Raw genomic sequence first — 14,802 nt, forward strand, 5'->3', positions numbered from 1 at the left:
GGGTTAATATGCAAAGTATATAAAGAATTACACAACTTAACACCATAAAAAATCCCATTAAAAATGGGTGGAGGACCTGAATAGACATTTTTCTATAGAAGACATACAGATGGCAAACAGACACATGAAGAGATGTTCAACATCACTCATCATCAGAAAAGTGCAAATTAAAACCACAATGAGATATTACCTGACACCAGTTAGAATGGCTACTATCAAACACATAAGAAATAACAAGTGTTGACAAGGATGTGGAGAAAAAGGAACCCCCGTGCACAGTTGGGAATATAAATTGGTGCAGCCACTGTGGAAAACAGTATGGAGTTTCCTCAAAAAATTAAAAAGACAAATATTATAGGATCCAGTAATTCCATGACTGGGTATTTACCCAAAGGAAACAAAAACACTAATTCCAAAAGATCTATGCACCCATATATTTATTTCAGCATTTCTTACAAGAGCCAAGATATGGAAGCAACCCAAGTGTTCATCCATTAGATGAATGGACAAGGAAGATGTGGTCGCACCCACACGCACACACAGAGGAATATTACTCAGCCATTAAAAAGCATGCAATCATGCCATTTGCAACAACATAGATGGATCTAGAGAGTATTACGCTAAGTGAACTAAGTCAGACAATGACAAATTCCATAAAATTTCACTGACATGTGGAATCTAAAAAACAATTAAACGAATGAGACAAAATAGAAACAGACTCATAAATACAGAGAATAAATTGGAGGTTGCACAGGGGATGGGGTTTGGGGAATGGGCAAAACAGCTGAAGGGGATTAAGAAGAACAACCTGACAGTTATGAAATAAGTAAGTTATGGATGAAAAGTATATCAGGGAATACAGTCAATATTTTAAGAACTTTGGATGGTGACAGATGATAACTACGCTTATCATGGTAAGTGTTTCAAAATGTATATAAATGTCAAATCACTATGTTGTACACCCGAAGCTAACATAATATTGTATATCAACTATGCTTCAATTAAATAATAAAATAAAAATATGTTTTTTAAGTTAGAAATGCTTAATGAAGTATATATAGGCCAAATGACATGATGTCTTAAATTTTCTTTAAATTATTCTAGCAAAAAAGTAAGTAAAAGAAAAAAATGAGGGGGAAAGATTTGAACCATCTGTAGAATGATGCAGCTGGGTGAAAGAGAGTCTGTTATGCTATTTCCTCCACTTCTGTATAATTTGAAATTTTCCATAATAAGTTCAAAGGACAGGACAGGGCATCTCCATGCCCATTACATGGGCCCTACAGTGACAGGCAGGGAAAGGAGAGGAATTGATGTTTGAACTTTCTCTCTTCGTTTCTTTGTAAGTTCAAAGGGACTCATGGACATTAGGGCCAAGATGCATCACTGGAAGTTATCAGGAACAATTAGGACAGAGAGATAAAAGTTTAGATATGAAAGAAGAGAAAATGTGCTTAATACCAAGATGAGAAATAGACCAGATAACCATAAAAGACACTAAGCGTCCAAAGATTTCTTGCTTGGAGGAAAATCCCCATGGATTCTAAGTCATTAATAATAACTTTAGAGGGAAGATGCTAGAGAAAACTGACATGAAAACTGAGAGCAGGTATAACAAATTACATTTCCTACACAGAAAAGAGGACTGTTTTGTGTTTATCCAATGCCAAAAATTTAGATAGTTGGAAAAATGGGTTATTTTGAGAGCACTTTTTAGTTTTCATCTAATTTCTTGATGTCATAAAAACACCAGTGTGTTTTCTGTTGTGGCTAAAGTTCTACACTGATGAATGACGGCAGGTCAATGTTAGTTAATGTCAACATCTACATAAAGGACATTCATGGATACTCCTGCCATTTTTCCCTTAGACACTTGTTAAATCTGTAGGGTAGTTGCCTATAACTGCATCAGTAAGAAAAATAAAATGGAAAGAGTTTCAGGTCCTAAGCAGGAAATAAGAATGCCAAAGACTGTCCTGCTGCCCTAATAAAGGGTGATTCTTCATGCCAGAGTTGTAAGTAATTCACCACATAGGGCCACACTGTAAACTCCATCGGCAAATACAGGGGAAGAGGGAAGGAATCCGTCTCTTCTAGAAGTCCGGAGCATCTGCACACAGGTGACCTGGCTTCCAAATGTTCTATTCAGAACACTTCATTTGCTTAGGAGCCCAGTCCTGTGTGTGATTTGTGTTCTCTTTTTTTGTGGAGGTAGCTCACAGCTTGGAAGAGTGAAGGAATGTTTGATTTATACCCCATCTTCAAAAAAGATTTGAAATAGCCTACAATACACCAAAAACTGTAAGATAACTATGAATAAACCTAATCCAAGAAGTCAATGATCTGTACTCTGAAAACAAAAAACACTGATGAAAGAAATTGAAGTACACACACACACACACACACACAAAGAAAAAACATTCCATGCTCATGGATTGGGAGAACAAACATTGTTAAAATGTCTTTACTACCCAAAGCAATCTACACATTTAATGCAATCCCTATCAAAATACCACTGGCATTTTTTGCAGAGCTAGAACAAACAATCCTAAACTATGTATGGAACCACAAAAGACCCCGAATAGCCAAAGCAACGCTGAAAAAGAAAAGGAAAGCCAGAGGCATCACAATTCCCGACCTCAAGCTATATTGCAAAGCTGCAGTCATCAAGACAATATGGAACTGGCACAAAAACTGTGACACAGATCAATAGAACAGAACAGAGAACCCAGAAATGGACCCACAACTATATGGTCAACCAAAATTTTATTTTTTTTAGGAGAGCGAGTGAGCGAGCATGTGCAAACATGGGGGAGAGAGAATCCCAAGCAGACTCCGTGCTTGGCGCAGAGTCTGAAGCAGGGCTTGAACTCATGGCCCTGAGATCATGACCTGAGCCAAAATCAAGAGTTAGATGCTTAACTGACTGAGCCACCCAGGCGCCCCATGTTCAACTAATCTTCAACAAAGCAGGAAAGAATATCCAATGGAAAAAGACAGTCTCTTCAACATGTGGTATTGGGAAACTGAACAGCAACATGCAGAACAATGAAACTGGACCACTTTCTTACACCATACACAAAAATAAATTCAAAATGGATGAAAGACCTAAATGTGAGACAAGAAACCATCAAAATCCTGGAGGAGAACAGAGGCAGCAACCTCTTTGACCTCAGCCATAGCAACTTCTTACTAGACATGTCACTGGAGCCAAGGGAAACAAAAGCAAAAATGAACTATAGGGACCTCATTAAAGTAAAAAGCTTCTGCACAGCAAAGTAAATAACCAACAAAACTAAAAGGCAGCCTATGGAATGGGAGAAGATATTTGCAAATGACATATCTGTTAAAGGGCTAGTATCCAAAATCTATAAAGAACTTCTCAAACTCAGCATCTAAAAACCAAATAATGCAGTTAAGAAATAGATAGAAGATATGGGGCGCCTGGGTGGCACAGCGGTTAAGCGTCTGCCTTTGGCTCAGGGCGTGATCCCGGCGTTATGGGATCGAGCCCCACATCAGGCTCTTCCGCTATGAGCCTGCTTCTTCCTCTCCCACTCCCCCTGCTTGTGTTCCCTCTCTCGCTGGCTGTCTCTATCTCTGTCGAATAAATAAATAAAATCTTTAAAAAAAAAAAAAAGAAATAGATAGAAGATATGAATAGACATTTTTCCAAAGACATCCAGATGGTTAACAGACATGAGAAGATGCTCACCATCACTCATCATCAGGGAAATAGAAATCAAACCATGATGAGATACCACCTACCAGTTGTCATGATGGCTAAAATTAACAATATAGGAAACAACAGGTGTTGGTGAGGATGTGGAGAAAGGGGAACCCTTTTACAAACTGTTGGTGGGAATGCAAACTGGTGCATCCACTGGAAAACAGTATGGAGATTCCTTGAAAAGCTAAAAATAGAACTACCCAGCAATTGCACTACTAGGTATTTACCCAAAGGCTACAAAAATACAGATTCTAAGGGACACCTGCACCCCAATGTTTATAGCAGCATTACCAACAATAACCAAACAATGGAAAGAGCCCAAATGTCCATCAACTCATGAATGGATAAAGATGTGCTATGTGTGTATACACACACACGGTGGAATATTACTCAGCCACCAAGAAGAATGAACTCTTGCCATTTCCAACAATGTGGATGGAACTAGAGTGTATTATCTTAATTGAAATAAGTTAGAGAAAGACAAATACCATATGATTTCACTCATATGTGGAATTTAAGAAACAAAACAGGTGAACATATGCAAGTGGAAGAAGAGAGAGAGAGAGGGAAACAAACCATAAGAGACAGCTACAGGGAACAAACGGAGGGTTGATAGAGGGAGGGGTTTTGGGGGGATGGGCTAGATGGGTGATGGGCATTAAGGAGGGCCCTTGTTGTGATGAGTGCTGGGTGTTGTAAGTGATGAACCACTGAATTCTACTCCTGAAACCAACATTGCACTGTATGTTAACTAACTAGAATCTAAATAAAAATTGGAAAAAAAAAATAAAAAAGGAAAACACTTCCCCATAAAGAATAAATAAAATAGCTTACAATATAGAATAATAATACAGAATAAGCCAGGGAATAATAAGAATAAAGTGAGAGGACATACTGGTGAGTGAAAAAAGAAGCCAGTTACAGAGCCATATGTGGAATATCTCACATATGAATAAAAATGGATAAGAACACTGGAACAATAGATACTAAAGAACATACGCTAAAATGTCGGCTATGTCATGGGTAACGGAATTATGGATGATTTTCATTTTTCTCTGGGTGTTTTTTTTGTGTTAACTTTTCTATAATGATCATGCATTATTTTGAAAATAGAGAAAACAGCAATAAATGTGATTTAAAAAAAGAGATACACATTTTTAAAAAGGAAAGTGAGAAAAGAAAGAAAGGTGCCAGTTGGGTCTGCAGGAGACTTTATCACATTCCCTAAATGCACGTAAGGGTGGGGACCTATAATAAATCGAGCAACAAAGCTCACGAGGAAATACAAACTGCTCAGTTATGCACACTTGCCCTTCCTGGGCCTACGTTTCGTCCCTGAGCTTTCCAGGAGCACAAGTATGTCACGCTGACAGTGCAAGTATTCTCATTGACACCTTGATAACTGTCCCTTTTGCCTACTATTCACACTTTCAAGATGAAGCATGTCAAGAATAATTAGTCACTGTCCCCCACAGTCCTGTTACTGGTGCATTAGAAATGCAAATAAAGGGACACAGAGGCACCTGATTATCTCACTATTCTTCTCTGACTGACACTGATATTAGGTGACTTAACTACTGCCCATAAGAGATTGGCTTTGGTTATTCAATGGGTTACTTGTATATAACCCTAAAATCTGAACAACCTTCAAAAGGAAAAAAAGACTGAAAAAATTCATTTGTAATGTAGGTGATTGAAATCTTTCATGAAAATTATCAAAGAGGCAGAAGAATTGTTCAGAGATTGGATTAAGCCTCAGAGAGATCTTATAAGATCTCCACATGCCAATCCCGAATTTCTCTGAGCTGAGAACAAAGGAGCGTCAGTAAGGCATTTTCACAAATGCAGGTGGCACGCCTCAGCCCTGGGCGTCAGCTGGTGACACGGCGTGGCTCCTGACTTGCCCGTCCCTCCATGGGCGGCTCTCACATCCTGGGGGGTAGGGGTTACTGTAGAACACCGTCTGGCCAGAGCACTGCAGGCTGACAGAAGCAGGTTCACGTAAGCCTGGCTCGGGCCCACCACTGGCACGACCGAGACACAGAAGGACGAAGTGAGGGGTGTCACTGAGTCAGCCATCCTGAGAGGAAATCAAGGCTTCTCAGGAGCTAGGAAGACTCTTTGAAGCCAGTAAGGTATCATCAGTAAACTGTCACCTGTTTTTCGTTGTCACTTCTTTCATGCTCCAGTTTTGTTTTGTGTTGTTTTTTTTTTTTTAATCTCTACACCCAATGTGGGGCTCAAATTCACAACCCCGAGATCCAGAGTTGCGTGCTCTACTGACTGAGCCGGCCAGGCGCCCCTATGCCCCAGTTTTTAAGGTTTCTATCTGCCTAAATATGTAACTGAAGGCCATAGAGTTTTTATTTATTTGTATATTTATACTTATTTAAATTATATAAATTTATATAAATATTATTATGTAAAGAGCAATTTATGTAAATATTTACCTATTTATTATTTTAAAACCTAGTAGTCTTCAAAGAACTTTGGCAATCCTTCACATTCCTCCTTAGAAAGAGCCCTGGTTAATGTTAACAATTGCAAAAGTATTACTGGAGGGCAATTTTGCAGGTGTCCTGTTCTGCGAATGTGACATAAGGCTTGGGAGCAATTTCAAAAATAAAGTGTGTTACTAACATAATGGTGTTAAGTCGCTTTGTGTTAATTAAACAGAAGTAACACTACCCAGCATATAAAATATGTACCTTTAAAATTTTAATAAGTATTTCTTTCTTCCGTTTCTAAGAATGTTTCTGGCACACAACAGGTGAGCCACAGAAGGTTGCAGATGGTTTTCTAGCAGGAAAATTGCTTTTCTGTTGCTTTTGAAATGAAGACATGGGCTTTGCCTGAAATAATCTGCGTTGCAGTTATCAGAAATATTAAACTAAAATTCAGTGTATTCGTCTAAAGGGAAAGCCAGAGTTCTAATGAAGAGCTGAATCTGAGTACTAGCAGGGAATGATAAAACGGTGTGGAATACTAGAGAGGCCAAGAAAGCCCACTTGGGCAGGCAGATTGATGAGCTGTTATTTGCTGCCAAGAATTTCATCTTAATAGCACTTATCAGAAAATCTTCTGTTTTCTCCTAAGATGGTCAGCTGGAGTCCTCAGGGCTCCATCTGCTCCTGCTCTGAGTCCCCAGCAATTTACAGATCTTCATTTGTTAAATCAAATTGCCAAAAAAAACTTTCTTCCTATTTAATACTATGAAGGGAAATATTAATTTACAAAGTGAATATTGGGGTTCAAAGACGTTAACTTAAAAATGACTTTATACCGCGAGACAGAAAGGAAGTTGGTTCGTGTAGAGAAGAACTAGTGGAGAGGTAAGCTGATAACCTGTCTCGGGCAGCAAATTGTATCAACGGGCCTGGGCTGCCAACTATGTTGACCTCTGACCGCAGCCGGCAAACAGCTAAGCCCAACGTAAGTCAGAGTAGAAAGGAGTGTTCAGACCTTGGGCTGATTCAGCAGGCAGGGAGGCTGGGGTGAGGGAGGACAGGTGGTCTATAAACAGCAGTCAGTCTTGGAAAGTCTATTTATAAGATGGGGAGATTAGGGAAACAATTTGCCTGCTTTGAAAGCGAGCGGCAGTTGCACACGATGGGGACTCCTTTCCAGCATGACACAGCCTCATGACAAATGGTACTTCTGACTCCAGTGACATTGGCACTCCTCTACCAGATGCAAAGACAGTCGAAAAACAAGGGGCGAAGCCCAAGTCTGCAAAAAGCTGCTTGTCTAGTGCTACAAAAGCTCTAATAAAGACAATGTGTATATTACTAAAAGTGAAGTGATGAGTAACTCTCTGGAAAGGGTTTCGAGATTTTCCAGTTCCCTGAAACAAACATTAACTGCTCGAAGTCGGGTTTGTCCCCATGAAATATTGCAGTAGGTTTTTGCTTAGGTGTTAAGCTTTCCATGCGAGTTCCATCTGAGTTTGAAGATGAAATCTCACCAGAAAATGAAAACAATTGACCTTTACTGAGCGAGAGAATCAGCAGGAGGCCGCACGACCTCAGCACCGCCTTACCTTGTGGTGGCTATCTTTTCTCCCTTTTTCCAGTCCCAAAACACAATACTGTGAAAATCGTCTAAACCAACCGACACCAGACATTTTCCATCAGCTGTATGAAAACAACACAAATGGCAAATGACTCATTTCTTCAATGAAAAACCAAAACATTTCATACACTGTAAAGACAAATATGAAGTGGGTGTTACGAATACGATTTAGGCTGCAGCGCATTAGGAGTATCGCGTACTAGTGGGACCTCGCTGAATGAAACGCATCTCTAATAAGAGCTGAGCTTCTTAATGCGTCATAACTGGTCGATGGATTAAATCACTGACCTAACACTCCAGCCTGAGACACCTCCCATCACAAAGACCTTGTCTAGTTCATGACAAACAAATCTCATGACATTTACTCGAAGAGCCGTTTGGCTTTGTGACTCGGTCTCTTTTCAGCTTTAAAAAACTGGGTTCTATTTAAACCTCCAAGATAAGAGCATTATAGAAACTAAATTTAATTTCAAAATTTCTTTCAAAAGTTGACATATAATTAAAAAATCTTAATCTCTTAGTTTCCCTATTTCAAATGTACTATGCTTATTATAGGACATTTAGAAAGTATAGATAGAGGAAATTTAGAAATCATCCCAATTTTTAGGCCTACCTTTGGTGTATATCCTGTCAGTTTCTCCACATAAATGTGCTTTTAAAAAACAAAACCAGGATGATAATGAACGTACTATTATCTAATCTTCTTTCATTTGCTGTATGGTGAACATTTTCCCTTAGTATTCAATATTATTTATAATGCCATGAATGACTACTATAATGTAGACCCTTGGGTTGTTTTTTTAAAAAAAAAAAACACTTAAAATGTATTGTCTATGTAATTAAATTGAAAATCAAAAATCGTTAATATGTTTTTTCCCCTTCAAGACCAAAGAAGCCATACAGTTAGCAAGTCTTTCCCTTCCTTCCTCCTCACAAGCCAGATTCACAGGAGGAGTGTCTGGACTCAATGATTTCACCTTAGCTCTGTGCTGACAGGGAGATGGGTGGCCAGATTCACTATCAGTTAGTTTAGCAGATGTCTTCTTCCCCACAACACGAAGGCAAAGAAGCACAAGGATCTGATAAACTGTTTCCCCAATCCACCCAGGGTCTTAACTGGTATTTTCAAAGGCAGGCCACATTAGAGTGGCCAGCTAAAATAAAGGAAACCTAGTTAAACTGGAATTTCAGATAAGTAACGAACAATTTCTTAGTATAAGTAGGTCCTATGCATTATTGAAATTAATTATTCCACTTGCATTGTATGGAACATACTTGTACTAAAAATTTATTTGGCTTCCCATATTTCGATTTGCTAAATCTGGCAACCCTCCCCAGATGCTAACCAATGCCCAACCTGTGAGTGCCCTTCCTTGTGCCAGATCGTCCCCCAAGCTACCACGCTTCCTTCTCCAGAGGCAGGAGCAGAATCAGAGAAAGGAAGAGCCTGGCTTAGCAAACAAATCCAACTCAATCCTGGACTATTACTAAATATGAGACAAGGATTTGAAAGTTACATGAACCCTTTCAAGCTAGTAGGCTCAGTATCAGATGAGACATTCATGCTTTCCAAAAGAGCTAAATTATCATCACATGGTCATGATAAACAAATGTGTCTTCCAAATCCATTGTTCCTTAACCATCACCAGGCTTTAAATTGTGCAAGGTCTCTTTCTAAATGTTTGGGAGAGGGAACTGATAGTGGCTTCCTACTCACTACCAACATTACTCTTTCCATACCTCTTGGGACGGCCTGGTTCTGCTTCTATAGTAATATGCCTCCGTATTTTGGTGATTTTATTTATTTATTATTTATCAGAGCTTCCTCTCTCCTCTCTTTGTTAGATTATAAGCTCTGCTAAGGCTTATAGTAATCATATCACATTTCCTTTGTGATCCTCCCACTAAGTTAGTTTCCAGTGAATGCTGGTGACACTGAAGAGGAAGGAGGAGAAAAAGACAGAATGTGTGTATGGGGGCGCCTGGGTGGCTCAGTCGGTTAAGCCTCAGGCTCTTGGTTTAGGTTCACATCATGATCTCGGGGTGCTAGGATTGAGCCCAGCAGGGGGCTCCCCGCTCAGCGGGGAGTCTGCTTCTCTCCTCTCCCTCTGCCCCTCCCCCTGCTTGCATGCACTCTCTAAAATAAATAAATCTTTTTTTAAAAAAGTGTGTATGGTAGTATGAAGGGAAAGATAATGTGCTATGTTATCTAACCACACAAATTTTAATTGTTTTAATGATTTCTTTCAAAATCATGGCACTAATATTCAGTGTCTCTTTTTTTCCCATTTATTAAGTCTACAATTTTGTGTTTCCTTTTGTAACCTGTGTAGCTATAGTAATACATCCTTAGAAGGCAAGAATCCACACATTTAAAATGATGGTTCAAATTTTGTGTCTTTCGAAGAAGGTCTCGGGGTAAATTAATTTTTTTTGGCTTTTTATTAGCATTTCCTCAACGTTCTATCAGCTTGTCTTCCCGATTCTATTCCTTTCTCCCTAATTCGTGACTATGAGGAGAAATGAAGAAACAGTACAAACCCAGATGCGCCTCGACAACCATACCTCTTCTTTAGGATAGTGACCTTTTCTTAAATTCTGCAGGTATAGGCTATTTCTGCATACCATGTGGTTCGGAAATATAATTGGCCACCTTTTTATCTTTTCCCAGTTTTCGCCCTCCTCCACCGTCCCCCAAAGAGACTTGGCTTTCACTTTGAAGATCCATTGTTCCTTGACCAGCTGGAGTTTTATTTTTAGCCACATTTTTAGAGTCAAGGTAATGTCCTTTTAAATCTTTCCAGTCACAGTATGTATTAATTATGGATATTCCGTGACACAGACCAGAAATAATTCTAAGGCACTTAATGTCAATGGTAAAGGGCATAGTGGAAAGAGAAAAGTTCTACTCAGATGATTACAAGTTGGTCCCTGCATTCAGGGCTCATAAAAAATGCATAGATTTTCAGAATTGAGCATAGAGAAATCCAGTTAGTCTTAGACATGCCCTTGTGGAAATCAGTATTATTCAGTGAAGATTTTTTAAAATAGGAGTAGGATATTAAACTAAAAAAATTTATGTGGCTGAAACTTTGTTTCTAATCTGGTTTTCTATTCGTGTGGAAGCACCTTCTGTCCCGTAAGCACAAAATCGAAGATGGCTCCATTTTCCCTAGCCAGTGGTAATGAATTCACAGAGCAAAGAGTTGCTCAATTAAGTGACAGAATGTAAATTCATTCCTTCTTGTTTACATGGAGTTATGGGTTATGTTTTAAGAAATGGTTTTCATTAAAAATGTCTTTTTGTTTGCTTTGCAACAGCAGCAAGAACGGATTAATCTAAACTCCTCGTATGACTGCTTATTTGTTGTCTAGTTTTCACATTTGTTGCCTGCTCTGTATTTCCATGACAGTTTCTTTTTCTAATAAGAGACCAATGTACTATCAGGCCTCCACAACACCTCCCCAAATGAACTGGCTCGTAAGAGATGGATGGATATGGGGTCCTGAGGGACACAGATGGTGCCACCAGCTAGGTAATGACCAATGTTGGTGCCCTGTTCATGTGGTTCAATAGGGAAATTGAAGTAATCTCTCTTGGCATGTTGACTTAAGCTACTCACTTTTCTATCACTTTTCAAAAGAAAGGTAGAGTTGCTCCTGTTCCTAGTCCATAAATGTGTGTTTCAGGCCTGTTCTAGGACAGGGCTCTCTTTTTACTGGGGGCTGTTCTGTGGCAGCCTCTGTGTACCACCATGCCCATTCCGCCTTTATACTGGCAAGTGGGAGCAGGGCAGCTGGAGACACTTGCCTTTGGGTAAAGGGGGTGACACTGAGTGCTCCAGGTATGACTCTCTTGTTCCAAGTTTGCACTGGCCCTAATGGAGGGCAGAGGCAGGAGCAGGCAAGAGGACTCAGAGGGGAGAGCTCCTGGCATAGCTCTTGCCAGCCTAAAACCCCAGGCTTGGTGCCTTCTCACTGCACTGAGGCAGGAGACCTGGGTTCTAGCTCCGGATCTGCCACGTCTGACTTTTACCCCCACCATACCACCAAACTTTCTGGATCCTCATTCTTGGTCTAGAACGTGATTCAGGGCTTTCAGTTTTGTCATCATCACACAAAGTACTACCAATATAAGTGAGATCAAAAAGACCTCTGCTCACACCTTCTGGAGGTGCCACAGAGACCACAAAGAAGAGCCACCCGCCATCATTTGTCTCCTTTAAGGTTACACAGGCAAAGAAGGCTCAAACACAAGAGCTACTAGTCAAAGGTCTTCCTGAATAGTCCTTAGCAGCAGTGCTTCCTACAACTACCAACTAGCTTCCTTTCTGCCACTTATATATCATCATTCTACCTGAACTCTGAGACAAATGCAATTTTCCGCAATCAAAAATAACACGTTTGCTGAACAGATATGGCTCCTCCCCAGTCAGTTATCTGGGCAAGAGAATATATTATTGAAACTGAAATATCCTTTTTATGCAGAGAATATTTCATATCTCAATAGTTATTTGCCCTAAGTGGGAATTAGAAGCAGTGACGGAATCAGCTTCCCAACCTCTTTCTAAAGCATCTAGTTTCTCTCCCTAGGGAATTGATGTGAGGGGCTGCCTTACAGAGGAAAGATTTCGAAGTTCACTTAATCTCTTCATTTTTCCTTCTTCAAAAACTATTAGGCCCAGAGGAGAGAGGACTTCCCAGAAATACAGAGGTCAAGTTACTGGGGACCAGCTTATTGCTACTAACTCATCTCTATTCAACGTCTTTAATCAATATTCCTCGAATCCCATCCTTAAAGGTACGCAAGTAACAGACATTAGATGTATCTTAATTTAAAAACCAAGAAATTAATTCTACAGAAAAAATATTCTAATGATTATTAAATTCAATTTATATTATTCTAATTTCTTGCCACTCTGCTTATATGTTAATACATATACACATATTTCCAGGGGAAATTAGTGAATAGATGCTATTTTGAGTTGTATTTTTTCTCTTTCACTTAACTTGATACATAGAAAGATGTATGAAATACACATAGTCCACCTACTTGTCATTTTGAGTTACAGCTTTTATTATATGGTGCCAAATTATCTGGAGTTGTAGTGTCAATTTTTAATGTTGCCAAAAATATGCATATATTAGATTCTCTATAATTTAATACACATTTATGTTTTATTTATTTTTGCCAATGGGTCTCTTACTACTTTTCTAGAGCATATTTAGTAATATAATTTTTGTATTAAGTATGTGCATATGTATTGGCTAGCTCAGTTAATTTTAGGAAAAGTGCAGCTGAGCTACTGAGGAGTAGAGCCATGAAAAAAAGTAGAAGAAATTCATTCACATCCTTGGAAGAGAATCACTTGAGTTTGAACTCAAATTATGGTTTCCTTTCAGATTTTACTGCTTTCTCAGGGACATACGACACATACTTTAAAACTGTAGGCCCATCCAACTTCTGGAAGTTTAGGACTTTGTATCTGCTGTTACTGGGTGTGTTATCCAGGCTTCCCACAGGCAGGTGGCATGCCGACTGCTCTCCCTGCCTCGTACTCATGCCTTCCCAACCTCACGTGCCTGCCAGTGTGGAGTAGGGACTCTTTAGCCTGGAGTTTTACTAGTTCAATAACCACAGAAAGTCTCAGATAACCTCTAATAACGATACAGCAGTTCGGATTTGTACAGTAGTTTCCAGTATGTGAGGATGTGCAGGTCACAAAAGAATCCCCCTCACTGCCCCATGTTTCTTCGTAGGTCAAAAAATAAGCAGAGATCATTTTCAGCCAAACATGGTTTACAATGTGAAGTTCTAGTAGTAACAGTGACAGGAGAGACAAAGTGTAGGAGGCAAAACCTCACTCGCTCCTTCACAGTTTCGGAGTCGCTTCTGCGTCGGCAGCACTGCCACGGGCGCAGTGGGGAGGAGAGCGACGGGCTCCGCTGGCCGAGCAGGTGATCGTATGAGAAGGGCACGAGCACAAACAGCGACTGTACCACATGGACCCCAACAGGCAGCCAAGAACAATGACTACCACGGGCCAGGGGATGCAGAACAAGGGGCAGGTTATTTCTCCCTGGAAGGTGATCTTAAAGGATGGTCGGACTTGAACGGACACATGGCAGCATGAGCAAAGGGACACAGGCAAAAAGAAGGAGAGCCATGCCTTCCAGTTCTACAGCTAGGGAGACATAAGGGAACATGAACGGCTAAGTGGGTGGAAACACCGCAAAGGGAGGTTGAGGCCACATCATGGAAGGCCACGAATGTCCAACCGAGGCTCAGCCCCGAGTCAGCCAACCAAGAGGAGCCCACATGGTAGCAAAGTAACTGCATTCCCAGAAGACTCCAGAACTGGGTAGGGTGGACTGGAGAAAGTGGGAATGGAATCAGAGTCCAGCATGATTACCAGCGCAGAAATGAGAAGGAGTCAGGCTTGAGCGAGGAAAGCAGAGGCGGCGACATGGGAAAGAGAATGCCGTTGTGGAGTCATCGAACTGCATGATTAACGTCACACACACTACACATATTAAACATCCGAATGGAATTTAGAAAAAAAGAAATTATAGAATCAATTTTCAGTCGAAAGTTTATAATTTTTTCTACTTATATCTAACTTCTACAATTGGGATTAAATATTCAAGGTGAAAACATCTTTGGTGACTCATTCTCCATTCAAGCTTAAAGAAACGGCCTCACAGTAAAGGAAATTACATTCATCAGTTAGTATTCTGAAAGCACTGTGTTCAAACTTAAGGAGATGGAAAACCCAGCTCTGTTATTTTCAACATGAAATTTCTAAAACACAAGTGCTGTGAAGTGGCCCTTTGCAGAGAATTTGCAGCCCTCCCTCTAGTTCTTGATATTTTAAATTGCAAGTGCCGTACTCCCACTTACTTGGTGAGATAAAATTGAAATGGATGTTCTGAGTCACTGCCAGACATTTGCAACTAAGACTTTCTACGGCAACAGATGCTCTGGACTTCAAACCGCTCAA

General features: G+C 40.0%; 1 protein-coding gene across 3 annotated transcripts in view; it reads right to left on the reverse strand.

Moving 5' to 3' along the window:
- EML6 (EMAP like 6) overlaps nucleotides 1–14,802 on the reverse strand; it is a 280,912-nt gene that overhangs the window by 85,312 nt on the left and 180,798 nt on the right. For all 3 annotated transcript variants that reach the window (XM_008700449.2, XM_040623471.1, XM_040623472.1), the window contains exon 16: nucleotides 7,770–7,863. In XM_008700449.2, the coding sequence (XP_008698671.2) occupies nucleotides 7,770–7,863 (94 nt within the window). The remainder of the gene's footprint in view (nucleotides 1–7,769; nucleotides 7,864–14,802) is intronic.

The sequence above is a fragment of the Ursus maritimus genome, unplaced genomic scaffold (assembly GCF_017311325.1).
Source record: "Ursus maritimus isolate PB19 unplaced genomic scaffold, ASM1731132v1 scaffold_6, whole genome shotgun sequence".
Lineage (NCBI taxonomy): Eukaryota > Metazoa > Chordata > Mammalia > Carnivora > Ursidae > Ursus > Ursus maritimus.